The 20,783-nt window shown below is 42.0% G+C and overlaps 1 protein-coding gene across 1 annotated transcript; it reads right to left on the reverse strand.

Moving 5' to 3' along the window:
• Positions 1–11,769: 11,769 nt before the first annotated feature.
• Positions 11,770–14,238, reverse strand: HSBP1 (heat shock factor binding protein 1). Its single transcript, XM_054200803.1, has 4 exons — positions 14,131–14,238; positions 13,217–13,283; positions 12,906–13,025; positions 11,770–12,030 (listed from the first exon to the last, which is right to left on the reverse strand). The coding sequence occupies exons 1-3, from the start codon at positions 14,173–14,175 to the stop codon at positions 12,907–12,909; spliced, it is 231 nt and encodes a 76-aa protein (XP_054056778.1). The 5' UTR covers positions 14,176–14,238; the 3' UTR covers positions 11,770–12,030; position 12,906.
• Positions 14,239–20,783: the final 6,545 nt, after the last annotated feature.

Below are 20,783 nucleotides of genomic sequence, written 5' to 3' on the forward strand. Positions count from 1 at the left end.
AGTCACACAAGCAATTTTGAAATCACATTATTCCAACCGCTTTCCTGTGTGGTTTTGTGTCATTTCGAAGGCTATTTGACAGGTTTCATAGAAATTGTCTAATCTTTATCCAAATCACATATAATTCCATCAGCTTTAAGCTCTTTTGTGGCTGTATAGCTCTTGAACTCTCAGCTGTTTTGGAACAATTATTGAACATGCCACTTACTCGAGAGCTTCCCAGTTATGCTGACAAACATACACAGAATGCGGCTCTTCTGAGAGAGGAAGGGAATATGGGATCTATTTGATGGGCCAGAATCCTACACTAAATAGAGATTGATTCTTAACTCAAACAAACGTTGAGGTTTTCTATAGCTAATGAGTTAAATTGTACTGTCCTGGGTGTTTTTAAAGGGTATACACATCTGTCATCTAAAGGGGAAAATGGATAAGATTTGCTCTTCTCATGTAACCTGGGAGGTTTGCTATCCCATGAGCTCTAGGTTCGACAGTTGTAAATGCTTTAGTGATGCTTCACTCCGTCCCTTCAGGCAATAAATCTGTTCCTGCTCTTTGGAACAGGAAAACAGGGGATTGTTCTTGCTGTCATCATGAGGCTCTGACCCCAGTGTAACAACGCAGATTTGTAGGTTGTTGAACTATCTTGCTAAAGGCTGTGGAGACAAGGAAGTTTGGCTCTGAAGCTTACCAGAATTCAAGGGCTAGGTTCGGTCTGGCCTTTGTGTTTGCTTACTGATGTGATCTCTTCAGAAGCTAATCAGTTCCAACAACTCTACCTGAAAAGTGGAAGAATCAAAGCGGTGGCTGAAGTAGAAGATTTATGTATTTTCCATGCCAGCCAGCTACGTGGACTCTCAAAAACCTGGACTACTTCCACACTGAAGCAACACTTCAGCTGTAATAAGCTCCTGTAATGGAAATATAGCAACAGTCCGAAGACGTCCGCTCAGAAAAAAAACACGTTTCTGCTACTGAACCTATAAAGTATTTCCTCTCTTAGCAAAATTTTTGCCACTGAGTTGACAATTCAGCTCTACGCACTAGAGAACAGTGGGAATCTAATCAGTTAACATTACCGTAAGACTAGGATTTAACAAATGGTCACTGTAGCAAGTAAGATGGGCTGAAGTTTAAATAGCAATAGATATTTGGTGAAGATTAGGTGATTTTTAGTCATGGATCCAAATTCCTTAGTTAAATAAAAATTCTAGTGACATTTGTGCAATAATTCTGAGGAATTATACTGTGTGTATTTAGTTTGTGATAAAGCTGAACCTGTAGGATCTCCTCCTACATAAGCAAAAAAGCCTTGTTTATCATAAAAAAGTTGACTTGCTTGACCTGTTCTCACTGTTTCTGGTCTTCCACCTTGGCGTGCATCATCCAAAGCCCAAAAAATTACAAGTTGAGCATCATCCTTGAGGCTGGTCTAAAAGTATGGTCAAGTGGGATTGCTCCAGATTCACAAAAACCTCACCGAAATTTCTACCACTGAGCATCTGTAAGAACAGTTAAACTAAATCTGTGGAGCAGACAGAGAGATAGCTGACTTCTCAAGGTACTTTCTACCATTTTCTCTGCTTCTAAAGACAGAGTCATAGAAAACAGAGCTAGAAAAACCTTGATATGGTACAACTGTAGTTAGCAGTTCCAATTTCCCATTTAACAGAAACAGTCTTTTAAGTCGACTTGTGTTGCGTGGCACATAGCCTTTCCCATCTTTAAAGTAAATTTCCAATAATTGTATATTTATGCTACGTTGTGAGTGTGTGTTCACCCATCACCTTGGAGTTGGAGATACTGTTCGCAGTACCCTGAGGTGAAGCATATATCATTGGTGTCCTTGCGGTGAGGGCATGCGCCCTCGACCCTTTCTCCCTCTGAGAGCTGAAACTCCCTGTTTATCTCCAAATAACAATTTTTCTACTCCAACTCAGTTAATACATGCTAACCTTAGTGTAAACATTTTTTCATAGATAAATTCCCTGGGGAAAACTTTCTGCATGACTTTTGTGGAGTTACTTAGCTGTAATCATGCAGAATTCTCTGGGTTTCAAGCCGTGTGCCTCCTGCAGAGGTGTTCTGCCTGCTAATGATAGGCACTCAAGCTGTTCATTTTGTTTAGGCAAGGGCACTTGAAGGACAACTCTACTTTTACCATCCCTTCCTATCTTGTACAAGAGAAACTGCAGAACTTTTGCAAAGTGTCACAGTCCTTTGCTTAATGAACCTTCCTCGGAAAATATATGGGTATGGCTATCAAGAACGAGGCACTTGTTTCTGTGGTTTTTAAGAGGTTGCTATAGGGAGACATTTCCATCCTTTGCTGAGACAAGCTGTAAAACAGTGAGAAAAAGACCAACTGATACCAAAATGAAAGCTTTGTGTCCTCAGAATAAAGATTCATTACACAAACACCAGGCAGATCTTTAAGAACAAATTTGGAATGTGCAGTGAAAGTAACTGTTCACTTAGTTCCAGGCAAAGCTGTCTCTTTCATATTATTGGCTCCTTTTTATAGGAATCAGGCTTATTTAGCAGGGTTTTTGAGACAGCCCTGTTGCAGACATAGAAAAGGTTGCTACGGTTTTTGCTGTGCCACTATTGAAGCATTGCACTACACTTCTGCCTTCTCCAAGGCAGGCACCAGCCCTGTAAATCCCAGTTCCAGTGCAATTCCCTCTGCTGCCTGAAATGACAACTGCCCTGTGGGTAACCGGCACTGGATCGTATCTAGACGTTCATTTGAAGGGGCAGAGACCTGCATTTATGTCAGCTGGTTTTTGGGACATGGATACATGTGCTCTGAACTGCCCCCATCTCTCCGTGCCTTCTGCGAAGGGTGCAAGTACGTGTTATACCCTTCTGCTAGACAAACGCTTAGCCTGAGATGCTTGGGAATGCATATTCCAGTAGTGGACTATATTTATACACAATATGTCTTGAGCAAGAAAAGGTAATGAATCACTTTACCAGCTGCATGCATGCAATTAATAAAGCATTAATAATACAGGGGATGGTAGCCCCTGTGTTAACGTTGCCTGCTGGCTAAATTGCTATAAATAAGTTCCTCCTCAAATTTCACGCATGTCTTTGCCAATGCTCGGAATACAAAACCATTTATCCTGCAACAGTAACTCTGTCTCCTTGTTTGCCTGGCGTGTTGTTTCCTTTAGTAGGGAATGAATGGAACTCGCGGCCGTGTTAGAGGTTTCAAAACACACCGTGTGCTTCAGTGATCCAGAGCCCCTAATATCTTCATTGCAGGGTTGTACACAGTGAAACAAAGTCAGCGCAAAGAATAGAGGAAAGTTTGCAGAAGCTGGAGGTGCAGGTAATGCAAAGAGGAAAAGGAGCAAATAGCTGCTGTCACCTTCAGACTCAGCTATCTGGATTCCGAGATTTCTGCAGCACGGTGTGAGGTAACTGCTTGCTCACCCTGCCCGGAGACGCAGGCTGTTTGTCTGTGTAACAGTTCAGTTTGAAAAGATTTAGTTGATGCCTGATAATTTTAGCATTCATGGCAGGAATGACTGCACCTCCGTACTCCCTGTAGAGCTCTACATTCACCTGTTATTGATGTCAAATAATAATTCTGTCCAGGTATAAAACATGGGGTTCCAGTGGGGAAAACCTGCAGGAAAAGGCAGCGAGGTGAGTACATTTGGGTGTTAAACATGGCTGAGAGAGATTTCAAATTCTAATCATGACTTTTCCTGAAGTATTTGTTCTGCCCTATCAGCTAATACAGCAATGGTGCATGTATCAACATCCTGAAATTGAAACAGAGATCAAGGGTATAGGGTATAAATTGGTTTTACAGCATAACGTTAAATAATCAAACCATGCTGGAGCAGCCTCTGTGACAAAATGACTTACATTTTTGGTGCTGCTTTTTAAATGTGATTATGCATTTTAATTGTTTAACTTCAGTCTGTGGAGTAGTTTCAAAGATGTTTCAAAATAACCTATGGCATGAAAAGCCTCCTGATTTTTAAATACGCCTCAGGTTCAATAAATTTGTTTTTAATTTTGTGTGATGTGTGAAACAGCGACTTTGTTCAGTGCTTTCAGGGGGTGGAGCAGGATTTCCTAAAACACACTGGATCAACAAGGCTACAAATTTGTAAGGATGATAGAAATTTCCATTCTGTTTGTTGTCTTGTATCAGTGGAAGAACACAGAGCTCCTATAAATTTCACGGTGTTTGGAAGAAGAGGACACTTCTCCTAGTCCAAGCCTTAGAAAGAACAACACTGGGACATAAAGGGTCTCCAAATAAAGATTCAAAGGTGACTGGTTTGTCTTCCTCCTCTCCTTCTCAGCCATTCGTCTCGTTATCTGCATGAAGCAGAACCCATCCCCAGTTCCAGGTGGCGCAACCGAATGCAGAACCAGTTACAAACCTCAGTGAATGCACTTCAGCAGTGGCCGTGTCCCCTCCCATGGACAGGAGGCAGGAGCGGGTTAATCTGGAATCACATCTCACAGGCTCAATGGTGTGTGAAAACTGAGATTTAAATCTGCACTTTATTTGTTTTTGCTCCCAACTACTCAGAGAGCAGAAAATCATAATTTATAGTGCCAATTGTCAGTATTTATAACCAAATCCTTGCTTCAAACACTGGAAAGATGATTAAAAAAAAAAAAAAAGCAGATGGTGTTATTCTGCTAAACATTGTTTACTGTTGCCTGTTGTTTTGGAAGTGCTCAAAATGGAATTTAAACAAAAGCTTTATTGTGCAAGTGACAGACCTTTCCTTCAAGGGCTTCAATTTAGTACATTTCTTGCTAATGAGTGACGCTAATAATCTAGCTCGTCAATCACCTTGGATCCCAAACAGTGTCTTTAGTGGAGATGCGGGGTGAAAAGCCTTGAGCATGTCTGGGATCTCTGTGAAGCAATTAAAACTTCATGGTCATATTCGTTTCCACAGTTCAGTAGTAAAGTCTTAAACTGCTCTCTTGATTTGTATTTAGTGGTCCTGAACTGAAAGAAAAACAATGTTAATGTGAAGACCTTGTATGAAAATAAAATTAAGAACGTTTAAAACCAGATTATCAATGGTACCCCAATCGTGTCCTCCGCTGCCACCTGCAACACTCAAAGAATTGAAGAGCTCTTGCTTATGGATTCTGTACTGGTTCTGAATACATTTTTTATTAAAATGTTCAGTTAAAAAGGTGAGAATTGGGGCTACTCATGAAGAGCAGCACAATTCTGTACCTTCTCATACAACAGAGTAGCACTAATAATTTGGAAAAAGGACTTGCAAAAAAATTTCTAGAGCAGTGAATCCTGTTCAGGGATCTGTGGTTAATTGTCTTTTAAGATGCACCCAATTCTCAGTTGCATGGTACACTTGTCGAATTTATTAAAATGACACATCTATTTGTAACCCTCTGATAAGAACCTGATTAAATTTTTTGCCTGACTTGTCGGAGATCCCAATGATGTCCCTTCTAATAAATGTCGATTGCATTTGTCATTAATTTTAACATTTGCAGTCCCATTAATTTTCTAAGAAGATTTGGTCTGATTTATAATATGTTTTGTGTGTCAATAGCAGGAGGGCTGGCGCCAGTGAAAAAAGTGTAAGGTTTTTGTTTGTTTTTTCCCCCCTTGTGTCACATGAACATTTATTAACAATCACTCTTTCGGCTGTTGGAACTAGGTATTTTTTTTTAAGATAATAACATGGCTGAGGTCCTGTAGTTGTGTTTCTCAGCATGAACTTAGGTGAGCAAGCACTCAGGTTGTTTTATCTTTGCTGACCAGTCATTAAAAATTTACTGCTCTATAGGGCCAGGAAAAAATTCAAATACTTTTTACTAAAAGATCTGGTGATGAGCCTTGAAGGGTCGTCTTTCTGGGACTTCACGAGCGAACAAAATCCTTACAGAATCAATCATTTTGCAAAGATCAATGATATTTGCCCTTCTGGGCCCCAGATACTTAACTATTGCAGAGCTCTTTGATTATTAGGTTTTTTTATTGCCTTCTAGCTCTAAAGAATAATTTTCAGAGTGAACATGTTTTGAAGAGAGGATTTGGCTGAGGTTCTGCCTTTTACAGCCTGAGTTGGGCACCTGTTGTATGATACAAAACTTCTGTTTGATAGTAGTTGGCAGACTAAGTGGATTGTTGTTCTGCTGTTGAGCAGCCTCTTGGGAAGCTGACGAATGCTCCTTCGTTATTGCCGCTGGGATGTGTTGTGTGTCAAGTCTTAAAGTTGGTCTCTTTTTCCTCTGTGTTACCAGTTGCTTTAATTTTCCCAAACTACACAATGTCTGTCCTGGATGTACTTGGCCTACAGACTTCTCAAAGTGCATGTGAAAATAAACAAACAAACAAAAACTTCCTGTAAACCTTCCTGCGTTGCTCCTGAGGAGCTGATGTTTCTGTGCCAGTGGATAGAGAACTGCTGAATTCAGGGATTTCCTCCAGTGTGCTGGTGCAGGCTGAAATGCAAAAAGCTTCCCTAGTACGCTTCAGAGACAGGGACCTGGTCTTCACAACCAAACAGGTCTGCAACACAAATAAGCAAAGTATTTATTAGAACTGTGTGGGAATCAGAAACCTTTATCCTTTGGGAAATTCATATTCTTAGAGAGGGAGGAATTGGAGTGAGGTGGAATGTTACAAGTGAAAACTGAAGTGCCCTGCAGGTGAATTACTTTAAGTAGGGCGACTGAAAATGTCAGTTGGCAGAATACCGGGCACGTCTTTTCAAGTAACCCACCTACTCTTGCGTGCCCATGAGATGGCATTTGGACAAACATTTCTCCCCTTGACCCCTACATGTAACAGAATGCTATGCTGCATCAAAACTTGGGACGCCTTTCTCTGAAGACAAGCACACTATGCAGCGTGAGTTTTAAATGTGATCGAAACTCTAAAGGGAATTCAGGTGTGAAGAAGCAGATCCTTATTTTGCAAGTGCTGCAGAGTCTGTCTCGAGTGTTTTTGCAGGTTGCTTAAGAAAGATTTAAATCTAAGGCCTGGCTTAGTCACTGATCTGCTGTGAAGCATGAAGTAATTTTTCTCACCTCTTTTGCCTCCACTTCTCAGGTAGCCCTTTGCCTGTTTTCTCCATTGTGGCCATAAAAGGATGGAATATTTTGCTGTATTTTCCATATCAGTACGGGGGCTTGCACAAAAGGGTCATGGGTCGTCCATCCAAACTTGTCATATGAACACCTATGAATCTAAAACTTGAGAAACACTTAACTCCATCACTTCTCCAGTTGCTATTTCGAACAGCATTTAATCTCTTGAGCAAGGATTGTATATGCGACAGCTTTGTAAACTGAAGAAATTTTTACACATGTATCTAACTCCAAGAGCTTCATAAATAAAATTGTCAGGTCTGTAGCAAAACGACATAAAAGAACACTTTCTATTAATAGATGTGCTTTTTCCAGAGAGACAATTCCGGTTTAACCTTCTCTCAGCGTGCTTCTGAGATGTAAAGTTTCTATTCCCATGCCTGGTTTTCCTAATGACCTAATTTCATTAACTCTCCATTGGAGTCAGAAAAAAAAAATCTGTGCGAGCGTCAGGTCTTTTCAAAACAGTGTGAGGCTTAAAGCTCAGGAAGGGATTTGCGCATCCTATTAACTTTCTTAATTGTAAACAAAGCTTCAGTGTCTTGTGTAATAACCACGTTTCAAAACAGCATGTGGCTCATTAAAGTCCTAACATCTGAACACGTATATTAAAGGTAACCAAATAATTAATCTGAGTAGTCTTCCTTCTATTAGTGAGAGTGTGCCCACTAGAAGGCAGTATCAGCTAGAGAGTTATAATCTTGAGAAAAAGTAAAAAGCTTCATTAAATAATTCCATGTGAATGCCTCCAGGGAATCTGCAGACCCCGTTGTCATTTTAATGAAAGGATGGACGGTGTCTCTGGCCTCGGTTACAGGTATTTCACTGCAAAACCGTATGGAATCAAAATTATTTTCTTTTTGAAGGCACAGTGTCGGACTTTCTTGAGGTTTCAAGTTTGGAGGAAGAACGGCTGAGTGACTTCAGCACTCCCCCGGGGCTGGGTCTCTTACTGGTTTCCCCAGTAATCTCAGGCACACCAATTCCCAGTGCCTCATTCCATCTGAGGAAAGGAGCCAACGGTGCTTTATTGGGAGTGTTGAGATAATAAGTCTAGAGGAGGCCAGATAACATGAATTTGCACGAGTGTTCCCTGTCTCCACTGACAACAACAGAACGTGACAATTGCAAGACAGAGTCCAAGTAATCCCTCTGGAGCTGGGTCCCAAAGCAGGCAGCGACGCAAGCCGTGGTCTGAGCCAGGCGTCTGGGAGACCGGGGTTCACTGCAGGGAAGGGAGGGCTTCGAAACTACCTCTTGCAGAGAGCGAGTGTCGGAGTTTAGTGTGTCTCTGGCCTATAACCAGCTTCATTTAGAGCACGGACCAGGTGGTATTAGTTGAAGAGCTATCTGTGCGCAGTCTTATTTACCATACGTTGTCTTTAGGGCAGAGATTAAATGAAAAATCCTCTTAAGGATACCGTAATTCTGGATCACTTATCAGTGGGCCTAAGTGTTTCAAAACATGGATTTATTGTAACACTATTCCTCTGTACTGAGAGAGCATCAGTCCTGCTATAAAGATAGGAATTAAGACACCAGATGAGATGAGACAGGAGTTTCAAATTTATTTCTGTTGCCCAGTGTGGAACGTGTAGGGCACACAGCTCCTGTCATCCTCAGCTTGTTTCTGGGTTCTCAGGTCTTAAGTCTGGCCTTCAGCAAACAATACTGCTATTAATGATTGGCTATGAAAACTGTGGCTGAAGACTTCATGGTGTCACTCAAAATTCCTGTCATAGACAAAAAAAATGTTTCTGTTTGCTGTTCCTAATGTAGATCTTTTGTGAAAGAGCATCTAAACATAGCAGTTACATGGACAGTTTGGAAACAATGGCTTCTTCCTCAGGGAAGTTCCCTCAGGGGTTGAAAAGGATGGTGGTGATGGAAATTTGGAGTAGAAGTGGTGAGAGCAGAAACAATGGAGAGCTTTGAAGAACTTAGGAGCAGGGCGGGTGTTCTTTCTCCTCCATCCGCAGCTGTTCTTCCTTTTCCCACTAAATGCAGGACCCGCAGACTCTTCTTGTTCTGCGCAATTCCATACCTCGTGCTCACTTACAGAAAGTGGCTTTGCTGGCCCCTTACTCGCTGCTTGGGCTAGGACAGGAAAGAATGAAGGAAGCGGCAAGCTCAAGAGAGTGCGTTTTCCATCTATCTCACCTCTTATTCTACCAGAAACCCTTTCCCCTCTTGCAGGTAGGCAGGAGGCAGAGAGCAGCCAACCACCTGCGCTAGCTCACGGGCAGAGCAGACCGTTTTGCTGTGCTGATGAATTACGGCAGGTCTGCTCCCAGTTACACCAGCTTTGAACTGCAAACTGGAAAGTGCAGCGTCCACCACGCCTGCTCGTACAAGGAAATCAGAGTAGGGTGCATTTAATCCGTTTGTGAAAATAAACCGGAGGAGGTAAATACGTCAACGATGAAATCCGGGCGTATGTTACCACGATGACAGGTAGCATAAAATTTCTTAAAGCAGAAAGTGCTTCTGTAGACTTTGGCACAAATAACTGAAAAATGCAAGCTGCAGCCCTTAACAAAACACAGCACTACAGTTTGATTTAAATGAATAAATGGCAGTTTTCTTTATATTCCAATATGGAAGACAGTCCCTATTCATGAACTTGATCCTCACTTTTTTTTTTTCTTTGCAAGTGAGACAGCCCAGTGGAAAGGACAAATATTTGTCACATGTGAACCAGCAGATTCGGAAAAAAAACCACCCCTAATCTTTTGTAAAGTGTTATCAAATCCATATAAAGTAACACTTACGAAGAATCATCTTCTGCTTTGCCTTATGTATTAAACTAAGTGCACTTTAGGAAATTGTGGCCAGAAGGGATTCTACTTTGGCTTGCATGTGCTGTTTCTATGTAGAATCTCTATCACTGGTTCAGAGTAGGAACAAAAAATGTTTCTCAAAAATATGGAGTATTTAAAGAGCTACAAGTAATTCCTCTCTCTCTGAAAGGCTTGTTTTGAATTGAATTGTTACTTTTCAAAATCAGTTAAGTGTTAAATTAACGAGGGAAAAACGATCCCTACTGAAAAGTGCTTAGAATCTTAAAGCCAAAATAATTTTCCATTAAGCTATCCTGACAAAATAAGCTTCAGGAAAGCAGGCTACTACTGCTGTATATAGGACAGTGCAAGCAAATTCAAGAACGACCATTTCTCCTACAGGAGGAAGACGACCATTTATAGTTGTATAAACATCACACAAAATGATCCTCCACTTCCATACGCTTTCTGATGGAATTTGGTCTATGTTGTAATTACCTAGTGAAATACAGATTTGACAGGGCATGAATTGTGTTCACCCTCTTATTATACAAAACACACCTGTAATCTAGACTATATTCTATAAGCAGCAGCTGTGCTGAAGTCTTTCTATAACTTATAACTAAATACAATCTCACATACAATGATATACTTACGCTAGACTTTGCTTTAATATATATGACCTGACTATTTGTTACCACATAATAGTTTATTAGATTTTTTCAAAATGACATTACAAAGAGCCTAAGGCTGGTGTTACAAGGTATATTGATACATCTCCTGTGTTCACAAAATTCCCCTATTATTATGAGCTTTTATTACAATTTCCCCATGGTGTTGAAAAATGACCTGTCATATTGCCTTCATAATACACAGGTGCTAATTTGGTGGCATTCAAAGAGCAGTCTTAAGTGTGGTCCACACAGAACTGCTGACTGCCACTACTCCTTTCTTAAATTTGTACTTCAAGGTGGAGGAGCACTGCAGTGATTGTCAGTAATATCCAACATTCGTCATTTTTCTTCACAAGGGATGTAGTACAGACTGTTCTAAATATACTTTTCATTGCCAAAATACTCTAATGTAACCCGTTAAACTCCAGGGCCATAAATGTGCATGTGATTATAAAAGCAAACATCTTTCTAAACCAAATACTTTGATGAGTTAGGGCTAGCTGTTATTCAAAGAGAAGCAAGGCTTTACAATTCTACCCGGGATCTCTCCGTTTGTGTTACTCGGTATATCACTGCTTTGTTAGCAAACTGTTCAGCACAATGAGCCAGGGATTTAAACAGAAAGACCACACTGACACAACCGCAATCCCATCCCTATTCTGTCCAGTATCACTATTTTAACCATAATTATTGTTCAAAGGTGATGCTAAATGACACATTGTCAGTTTCAAAGTAAAGTTTTACAGTATTAAAAAACTTAAATCCCATAGTGAGATTTTTCATAGTTAATAGTTCCTCGTCTGTCTAAATATAACAGATTTGAATGGCAGTGGTCGCTGACCTGTAGCACAGGTGTCTCTAATGTTAAATCTCTATTTCTGGTTTATGTTCTAGGAACACACAGGTAAGGTAATACCAAGAGTAGGAGATACGATTTTGACGTTCAGCGTCTTATGTTTCCAAAATCACCTTCTTACATTCATAAGAAAACAACACATAGTCCTCAAATGGTCGAGTGACTGATGCTTAGAGCTAGGATTAATGCCAAGTTTCAATCTTGTGCTTCACTCCACAAAGTTACGTAGGACAAGTTAAGATTTCCATTGAATGGGAGTCACTAGATGTGTAGCTATCAAAAATGAAACGTCTGGAAAAAGTACAAGGAAGGGAAAAAAGTGACTTCACAAAAAAAATACACCCAGTTGTTGATATCTCTAAGATCTGTGTTTTAATAACACAACTAATTGATCCTCGTAACAAGAATTCAAAAAGTGAAATTACAGTACACAAATCAAAATATAAACTAACCTATTCCTAACTATACAATATACATTAGGAATGCAAGCTCTGTAACAATATAAAAATGCTTTTACACACAGTAGTTGCAAAAAGCTGTTATGTAATTCCAAGGATTTGTAGAAAAAAAAAAAATCTTCCAGGATTCATCTTAAGTTATTGGCAACCTGTTGTGGAAAAATAATTAGAAAAAAAATGTTACTGAGAAGAATTAAGAGTATCATGCTCATCAGAAATTTTCATTTGTGGGGTTCACACCAAGGGAACTGACACAGGGGACAATGAAGCCCATAGTAATTTGTATTTCTGTCAAAGTATTGCAAAATATAGGTACCTTAACAAGCAAGATGTATACCCCTTTCAAACGCACATGCCTACTATATGGGCTGCATAGTATTCTAAACGTGAATTCTAGAGTTTCAAGCTTAAGAGAGGCTGAGACATATCTTACTTAAAAAAACCTAAACAAATCCAAAATATTTTAAAAAAATATTTACTCTAACATGTTACATCTGGTAGTTTCTTTACCAGTTGCCTTCCATGGATTACAAAAATCAAATTCTACACAAACTGAAGCTATGGAAACCAGAGCAGACGTTGGTAACGTGCGTGAGGTTACGGTCCTTTTCAGAAGGTTCAAACACGGTAAGAGAAGGGAAGAGAAGAGCTCGCTTTGCTACTGCTATTTTTTCCTATCTCTTCTCCTTCCCATGCTGCAAAGACAGTCATTATTTCCGATCTTACTAAGAGTACCAGAGTGAGTAACAGAGGATGAATATAGCTATTGCACTTCCTCAAAGCTAACTAGACGTGAAGTAAATACCTCTCCTCCCAATATTGCTGAAGAAAACATCCTTGCTGAAGAGGCTAGTAGGAACCTGCTGAGGGGAGCTTTTAAAGCTTCTCGTATTATAATGTACACAGCTGCTCTGAATTAATTTCAGACTACCTCACAAATCAAAGGAAAAAGTCCATCTACTTAAAGTCAGTAATTCCAAGTGACCTCAGGATTTGTTTCAAGGCTAGCAAGCAATTGTCTCACTTTAACTCTTGTTAGTAGCAGGGGTCTTGTTCTCGCCTTCCAATTCTTCCACTCCCGCCTGCGTCATCAGGTCTGCTATGTTCTTCTCCAGGTCATCTATGCGACAGCTCATGTCATCAAGTTCACTGGAGTTAAGGAACACGACTGCAATCCAGTAGTGGCTGGGGTTTTTTCATTTGTTTTTCATTACATCTTTGCTCAAACTCTTATGGTCACTTTAAATTCAACTTACAAATCCCACTGGTAAACATACTTTAAAATCCTTATGATTCTGTAGCGTATAGCACCTATCTGACTTTAAAAAAGGATATTTCTTCCAATTATTTGGTCAGACATGGTTTGAAATTTGTCCTGCATTTGCTGAAGCAATGTCTGCACCTATTAGAAAGGAAAAAGAAAGAAGTCTGTTTTGTTTTCATTGAAGAGGTTGTTACAGTATTTAATCTCATGTAATGAGGTAAGTACAATGTTTTCTTTCATTGCTGAGCTCAACTGTGCACAAACTCTGCAGTGTAATTCCATATTTAAGTAACATATTTTCACATGTACATATATATGTACACACAAGAGAACTGAGGCTCACAGTAAACAATTTTAAGATCTAGAAAATGCCTGTGTTCCACAACCAGGACCAAACCCCCAACAGCTGCTTCCAGCATCCTACGCTAATCATGTGATAACACTTTTTTTCGATATCAGAACAACAGCTTTCCTCTCCATGCTCCCAAACTCTTGCTCTTAACCACATCCCTCCCAGAAGGACAACTCCTCCTTAGGCAGGGATACCCAGCTGCCCTGGCTACCAGCACGGCCAGCCGGGGAGCCGGCCCTCGCTGAGCACTTCAGGTGAGTGAGCGGCCTTAGCGCTGCGATGGAACGCGGGGCTGGAACCGCGCTCCGACCCGAGCCGCCCCCGAGGGACCCGTCAAAAGCAGCTCCGCAGCGGGGGCTATTTATCGTGACACCGGGTGAAAAAGGCCGAGGCGACACCACAAGCCCAGCAGCCCCTGCAGCAGCGGGCAGGAGCGGGTCACCCCGGCTCGGCCGCGCCGAGCCCCAGGAGGTAACGCCAGGGCCCGGGAACGGGGCGAGGCCGGAGGCTTTACCCGCTTCTGCCGGGCCTCTCCTTAGGGAGGCCGCGGCCCGCCCGCCCCGCGCTCTGCAGCCGCCCCGCTGGGCGCTCCCCGCTCCCCCTGAGGCGGTGGGCGCGGTGCCGGCGCCTCACCACGGCGGTGAGGTCCTGCACGGTCTTCGGGTCGGTCTCGGCCATGGCGGGCTCGGCTCTCAGCTCCCGGCTCCCCGGCAGCCCCGCTTCCGGGCCGCGCCCCGTCACTTCCACCGCCGCGCCTCTCGCGAGAGGAGACGGCCCCGGGGCATTCTGGGAAGCGTAGTCCGCGGTGCCTGAGGGGCCATGGCGGGCGGCGGGGAGCGATGGCGGGGAAATCGTCGCAGGCCCCGAGCGCGGGCTGCCCGCGCCCCTTCGCACCGCCGCGGGAGCCCACCCACACCTCGCCGCAGGCAGCTCACCCGGCTGCCGGCCTCTTCCCCCTCCGCTGCCCTCACGGGTGTTGTTGGCTCCCGCTGGCTGCGGGATGTGAAAAGTGAGGAGCTTGTGGGCCTCCCCTGTGCTTGCTAACCCAGTGTATGAGGTGAAGTCGCATATAAACTGAGCACTGGCACAGCTGTATGAGAGGGGAAGGCGTTAAAACATATTTTTTGCCCCTGAGCATTAAGCTTGCATGTAATCTCACGCTTGGAATCGTAGAATGGTTTAGGTTGGAAGGGACCTTAAAGATCATCTAGTTCCAACGCCCCTGCCCTGGGCAGGGACACCTCCCACCAGACCAGGCTGCTCCAAGCCCCGTCCAGCCTGGCCTCGAACACCTCCAGGGATGGGGCAGCCACAGCTTCTCTGGGCAACATGGGCCAGCGTCTCACCACCCTCACAATGAAAAATTTCTTCCTAATATCTAATCTAAATCTTCCTCCTTCCTGTTTGAAGCCATTACCCTGTATTCTATCACTACGTGCCCTTGTAAAAAGTCCCTCCCCAGCTTTCATGTAGGCCCCCTTCAGATACTGGAAGGTTGCTATAAGGTCTCTCTGGAGCCTTGCCTTCTCCAGGCTGCACAACCCCAACTCTCTCAGCCTGTCCTCACAGGAGAGGTGCTCCAGCCTCTGATCACCTCCGCGGCCTCTGGACTCACTCCAACAGGTCCATGTCCTTCTGATGTTGGGGGCCCCAGAGCTGGACACAGTACTCCAGGTGGGGTCTCATAAGAGCAGATAGAGGGGCAGAATCCCCTCCCTCACCCTGCTGGCCACGCTGCTTTTGATGCAGCCCAGGATGTGGTTGGCTTTTTGGGCTGCGAGTGCACATTGCTGGGTCATGTTGAGCTTCTCATCCACCAACACCTCCAAGTCCTTCTCCTCAGGGCTGCTCTCAATCCACTCTCTGCCCAGCTTGTACGTGTGGTTGGCATTGCCCTGACCTACGTGCAGGAACAAAAGCTTTCCTCACGTAGAGATTTAATAGTTTTGCTGGTGCTCTTAAAAAATAATTTTGCAAATTGGGGAGATTACAAATGTATTTTTCTAGCCTGAGAAGTGGTGCTGTCTGAAGAGGCCCTTTTTATGGTTTAATTTAGAAGGGAATGAGCAACTAAGCCCCACCAACAAACATTTGCAGGTCATCTGGCTTCAGCGAGGGGCTCGCTGTAGGAAGGGCAGCATTACGGATTAGCGCTGGGAGTTGGGAATGTTATATAAGTGGATTGATGATTAAAGGGAATACATTATTGTGGCATATTGTATTCATGAAAGAAAGTACCAATAACAAAGTTGCATGCATTAGATTAAATTCATGTCAGGCACAGATTAGTGACATGGTCTTTAAGATACTGTGAAGCTTCATAGACTGGATTTCTGTGCTGAGAATGGACGCAGCATAAGCATTTCCTAAGTGTAAGTTTAAGCTTTTTAGACCAAAACTACTCATTTGTAGTTTTTGTTCGTGAAGTGAGTTGATGTTTACACAGCTTGGTTATTGTATACTGAGATAAGATCTAAACTGAAGTTAGCAAAAACATTCATATATGAATTTGTAAACGTAGAACGTTTCCCAATAGCAGCAGATGAGTCTCAAACATCTCATTTTGCCTGAAAGCTGATACAATGCGCTGCCACGCTCTGCCTTATCCCATAACTAGTAACAAATGTGAGATGCAGGGTGGTTGCATTATTAATGTGCCTTTTGGAGCAATGCAGTAGTAATAAAAAAACTACTTAGTGCCAGTTTGTTGTCTGTTTGAAAGTAAATATGGCTTCTAGTTCTGAAAAATGCTAAGAAATTAACTCCCATTTATTTGTTTGATGTGTTAACGAAAGGTGGTTGTTTTTATGACTGCTATTTGAATCACGTAAACTGTTGTTTTGAAAATGTCATCGTATCTGGTCTCGTGGTGGATGTCAAAATGCAGATCTCTCAGCTCCCCTGAATGCTGGTGTGAGTCTCATGGCAGGTGATGGTGCTCACAGGGTCGGGCTGTGGCTGCTGCCTGCCCGCTCCAGACACCAAAGGATGTGGCATAGCAGTGTCCGCCGACTGTGCCATCCCTGGCATGCATTTGAACGTATGGCTGTACAGGGCGAGGACGCGGTGCTTGCTGACATGGACTCTCTCCCGTGTGCACCGTGCGTTGCTCGCTCAGGCAATTGCGGCTTTCTGCCTTCTCGCTCCGAGCTGAGGGTGATCTTTATTCTATTATGTCTATTTCTTCTGGTAAAACTAAATTGCTGTGTCCTGTTATCTTAGTATTTGCTGTTCTTAGGGAGTGCAGAAAAGAGGGGGACCTCTCAGGAAGCTGCTTGACACGTGAAGCTATTGGAAGCCATTTCTGTCTCTTCTAGCCTGACCAGGGTGTCAAGGCTACAGCCCATAGGCTAGATGCCTGCCAGGAGAAGACATATGGTCCAAAGCCCTCTCTCTGCAGCAGCCCTCCAGGTTTCAGCAGGTGACAAGGCACATGCTTTTATTGGTTCTCCATCATTTAGTGAGAAAAAATGAGATTTGCCTGATTCCCCAGCTTTTTTCTTGTAGATGGTTTTGTTGCACCTTGACCTTGCGAATGAGACGTTACTGATTTGACTTCACCACTTTGTGACCGTACTGTTACCAACTGTGGCAAGTTTAGATAAGGCATTTTGTAGGTTCAGCTGGTGCCTCCCCTGACTCAGACATCCCAATACCGTGTTCCATCTTAGGGCATGGACAAGCCCTAGATGGTTTTGACATATCACTTAAAATGCGTGTCCACTAAAGAGGTGTAACAGTCCTTGTTATGCAGGGAGACAGATCAGACTAACAAAATGAATCCTTGGGCCATTAAGATTTTTAGCAGGTGTCAAATAGCTGCACACTTGTTCTCATAACTTCAGGAATTTTCTTTGATGGCAGGATAAAACATTTTCGTTATTCATTTGTTTCCTAGCATGGCATAGTTAAACAATGACTGACTTAAAATTTGCAGGGTTTTATCTCCTTTTTGAGACTGGACTGAAAGAAAATGCTATGCAAGGAGGACTGGTAGGATTAATGATCCTTTCACACTAATGTTCAGAGATTACTGAAATGGATGGAGCTGTAGAAAGCTGAATTCTCTTGCTAGCTTTTTACTGACAAAGTCTTAATTTAAAGTATACAGAGGAGGAGGACCTTAAAATTTGAAAAAGGGCCTTTTTCAAGGGAATTTCAAGGGAAATTTACAAAGGTTTATTTAAAAGCAGTTAGTGAAACTTCTTTATAATGCAGTGATGTGTAATTCCAAAGCAGAATAACTGGACCTCATATAGCAGTAAGTCATGGTCAGGCTTTGTACAAAGCAGGCACATTTTCAGTTTTCCAGAGAACTCAAAATGAACTTTGCCTTTCTGAAAACATGATAGAGATTTCTGGTACCGGTGTCTCTTGATCTGATTCACTTCCTGTTTCCTTTAATGACGTAGGATTAGGGCTCAATTCTCATCAAGTAAACCACTTGAAAAAGAAGCTGTTAATTTAACAGCTTATTTTTTTGTGCCGGTTAATGCCAAAATCACCGTAAGTAGTTAATGCTGCAGAATTAATTCTATATTTGTTGTTAGGCCTCCTTTCCAGTAATGATAATACAGGGATTGGGAGGCATCTAATGAAATGTAAGTTTAAAAAGGCAGAATAAAATTTCACGAAGGCAATTTTTGCAAGGACAATTGTTTTTACAAAAGACCCTGTTCTTACCAACAACACTGTTGTGGATTCTGTACTGACCTCAAAGAGTTGTGGTCCTATGTTTACATTTTTTATAAATAGCAGCTCTTCCAGAGCACCGTGTTCCTGGTAGAATTCCAGTGCATTAGCTCAGTGGTAACAGTTTAGAAAAGATTATAATATTATGTCTGTGTGTTCTGTGAGGCAATAAATAGCAACTGTACTTTAATTGCTTATTTGGGCTCCCTGATGACTTTCAGATAATTGCGGTAGTTCTGAATATTATTCGTACAATGACTGTGCACTCAAACTGTTGCAACTGTTCTTGCCTGCTCCCTCATTTGAGTGTGCTGAATTTATGGATTTTGGGATATTCAGCACGTAAAATCACAGATACATTTTTTGTATCTGAGCCAAAGACTTACGATGAAATCTTGAGAATGACATTTTAATATCTCGGTTGCAGCCTGACTTGCTTGTGGCAGAAATTCTTGAGAAAATATAAAAATATAACAAATAGCACTCATTTATTACTTCCAGAGGAATAACACTCCTCAGAGGCTGTCAAATATGCATGAGGTCAGGACATAATAAACAAGGAACTGTACTTAGAAAACAACTGTCAAGGGAAAAGTAAATGTTCAATATAATGACTCGTGAATATTTAACTGCGTAAAGCACAAATTATGGAAACAGCAAAACCAGGTCTAGAATAAATGTGAAAGTGATTTGTATCAAAACAGAAACAATTCACTGTGCTTTTTTTCAGATTATTCCTCAGCAACTAAAACAAATAGCGTTTGTATGAGTAGTTCTCACATGAAGTTAACTCCTGTTTCAAAATGAAATTATTTTTGTGGTAGTTATTCCCCTCTGGTAATTCATCCTATATTTTGCATTTTCAGTCCTTGATTAGCTTGCTGTGACCCGCCATCGGAACTGATCAAGGAGTACTTCCCTGGGTGCTTCAGATATTTTGGGCCACATGAGGGAAGAGAAAGACAAGCAGGGATTCAGTAAGAGTAGACAGATTTCATTTTCATTTTAGAAGGTTGGACCAGAGGAAGGTGAGAAAGATAAGAGGTGGAGATACGAGGGATATTATCATCTTTCGTACATTATCCTTTCACTGTCTCCTTCTCACGCTCCTACTTCATTCTTGTACATAGACACTTCAGAATGTTGCTTCCTTAGCATTGATACTAAACCCTCTGTGACTGAGAGAAGAAAAGCTTTTGTAGTCTATACTTCCTGAAGGGAAAAGCTTGCTGATGGTCAATGACCATAAAGCCAGTAGCTGTTTCCAGCGGCCTGGTGCTAGCTGCTTTGTAATTGACAGTGATGTATGGTATTGTTTACTGGCAGCTCTGGGGCCAGGACAACAGGAACTGTGCTCAGGGACCAACCTATAAGAGGACAATGAAGGGACTGTAAGATTATACTTCATTATGTTTAGTGGAACCAGCGGTTCTGTAAGGAAAAGGACAAGTCATATGTACAAAGCCAGACATTTTACTAGTAGAAAAGTCAACTAAAGAAAAATACTCTCATTGTTGACAGGTGAGCCTTAAAAGAAACTACTAAGATATGTTTTGCTTCACACAGCTAACTGTGCTCTGGTAGATTCAGCCTTTGGAGATGTTGGTCAGAGGCCACGATCAGCACGTGTACAAAAACATGTACATGGTCCATATGATCAGCATGTATACAGTTCATTTAGTAGCAGTCCATTAAATGCAATAATTAAATTCACTAAGAGAAATGTATGATTGTCCAAGAGCAAAGAAGTGTAGTAACTTTATAAAGCTATTTGAATTTTGGTATTTTATATGTGGGGACAATTTAAATTGTTGCCCACTTAGCGTGAAATACCAGCTAATTTTTCTGTGTAGAATCACAGAGTCTAACTTAAGTGGAAGGGAATGAGCTCTCTGGATGCCCAGGACCTTACAGGTAAAATGTTAATGTATAGATAAGAATCTTTCATCATAGCTATGTGCAGTGTGGACCGTGCACCAAAATGAAATATTTTCTTCTCACAAACGTTGACATTTATGATCTATAAATGCAGGCCTTCCTTTTTAGAAACTTAAGTCCATTTTCACCTTCAATTATAAGCATTCCAGAGGGCATCTCATTAAGGCTCCTGAAAACAGCAAGCATCCCACAGATATGAGGAATAATGTCATTGTGCTAATTAAATGTAAGTGATTGGATATTTCAATCAATTAATTGGTAGGAGTGTTGGCTGAAATTTTCTGTGCCAAAAGGAGATTTGCACTGCAGAAAGAGAGAAGTTCTTAATGGCCATTCAGTTTCTTCTCCAGGTAGTGATGCCAGTGAAGCGTTTTGTACCTTGCTGGGTCTAGCCGTGGTGCAGGTATTTGTTCGTGATGTTTTTTAGTACAGATCACTACCTCTCTTAAAGTCACTGGTGTGCTGCTTTCAGAGGTGCTTGAGTGGCTGTTGTCACTGTAAGCTAGAAGTTGCAAGGCCCCAGCGAGGTATGAAACTTGCGTCCAGGATCGTTGGAAGGAGTCTTCCTTCGTCCTGAATTCTGGCATTTCCTGGTGATGCACCTTCAGCGCATAGACAGATGAAGCCGTTTTGTAGATTGTACTGCAGGGAGAAGA

This window comes from Rissa tridactyla, chromosome 4 (assembly GCF_028500815.1).
Source record: "Rissa tridactyla isolate bRisTri1 chromosome 4, bRisTri1.patW.cur.20221130, whole genome shotgun sequence".
Lineage (NCBI taxonomy): Eukaryota > Metazoa > Chordata > Aves > Charadriiformes > Laridae > Rissa > Rissa tridactyla.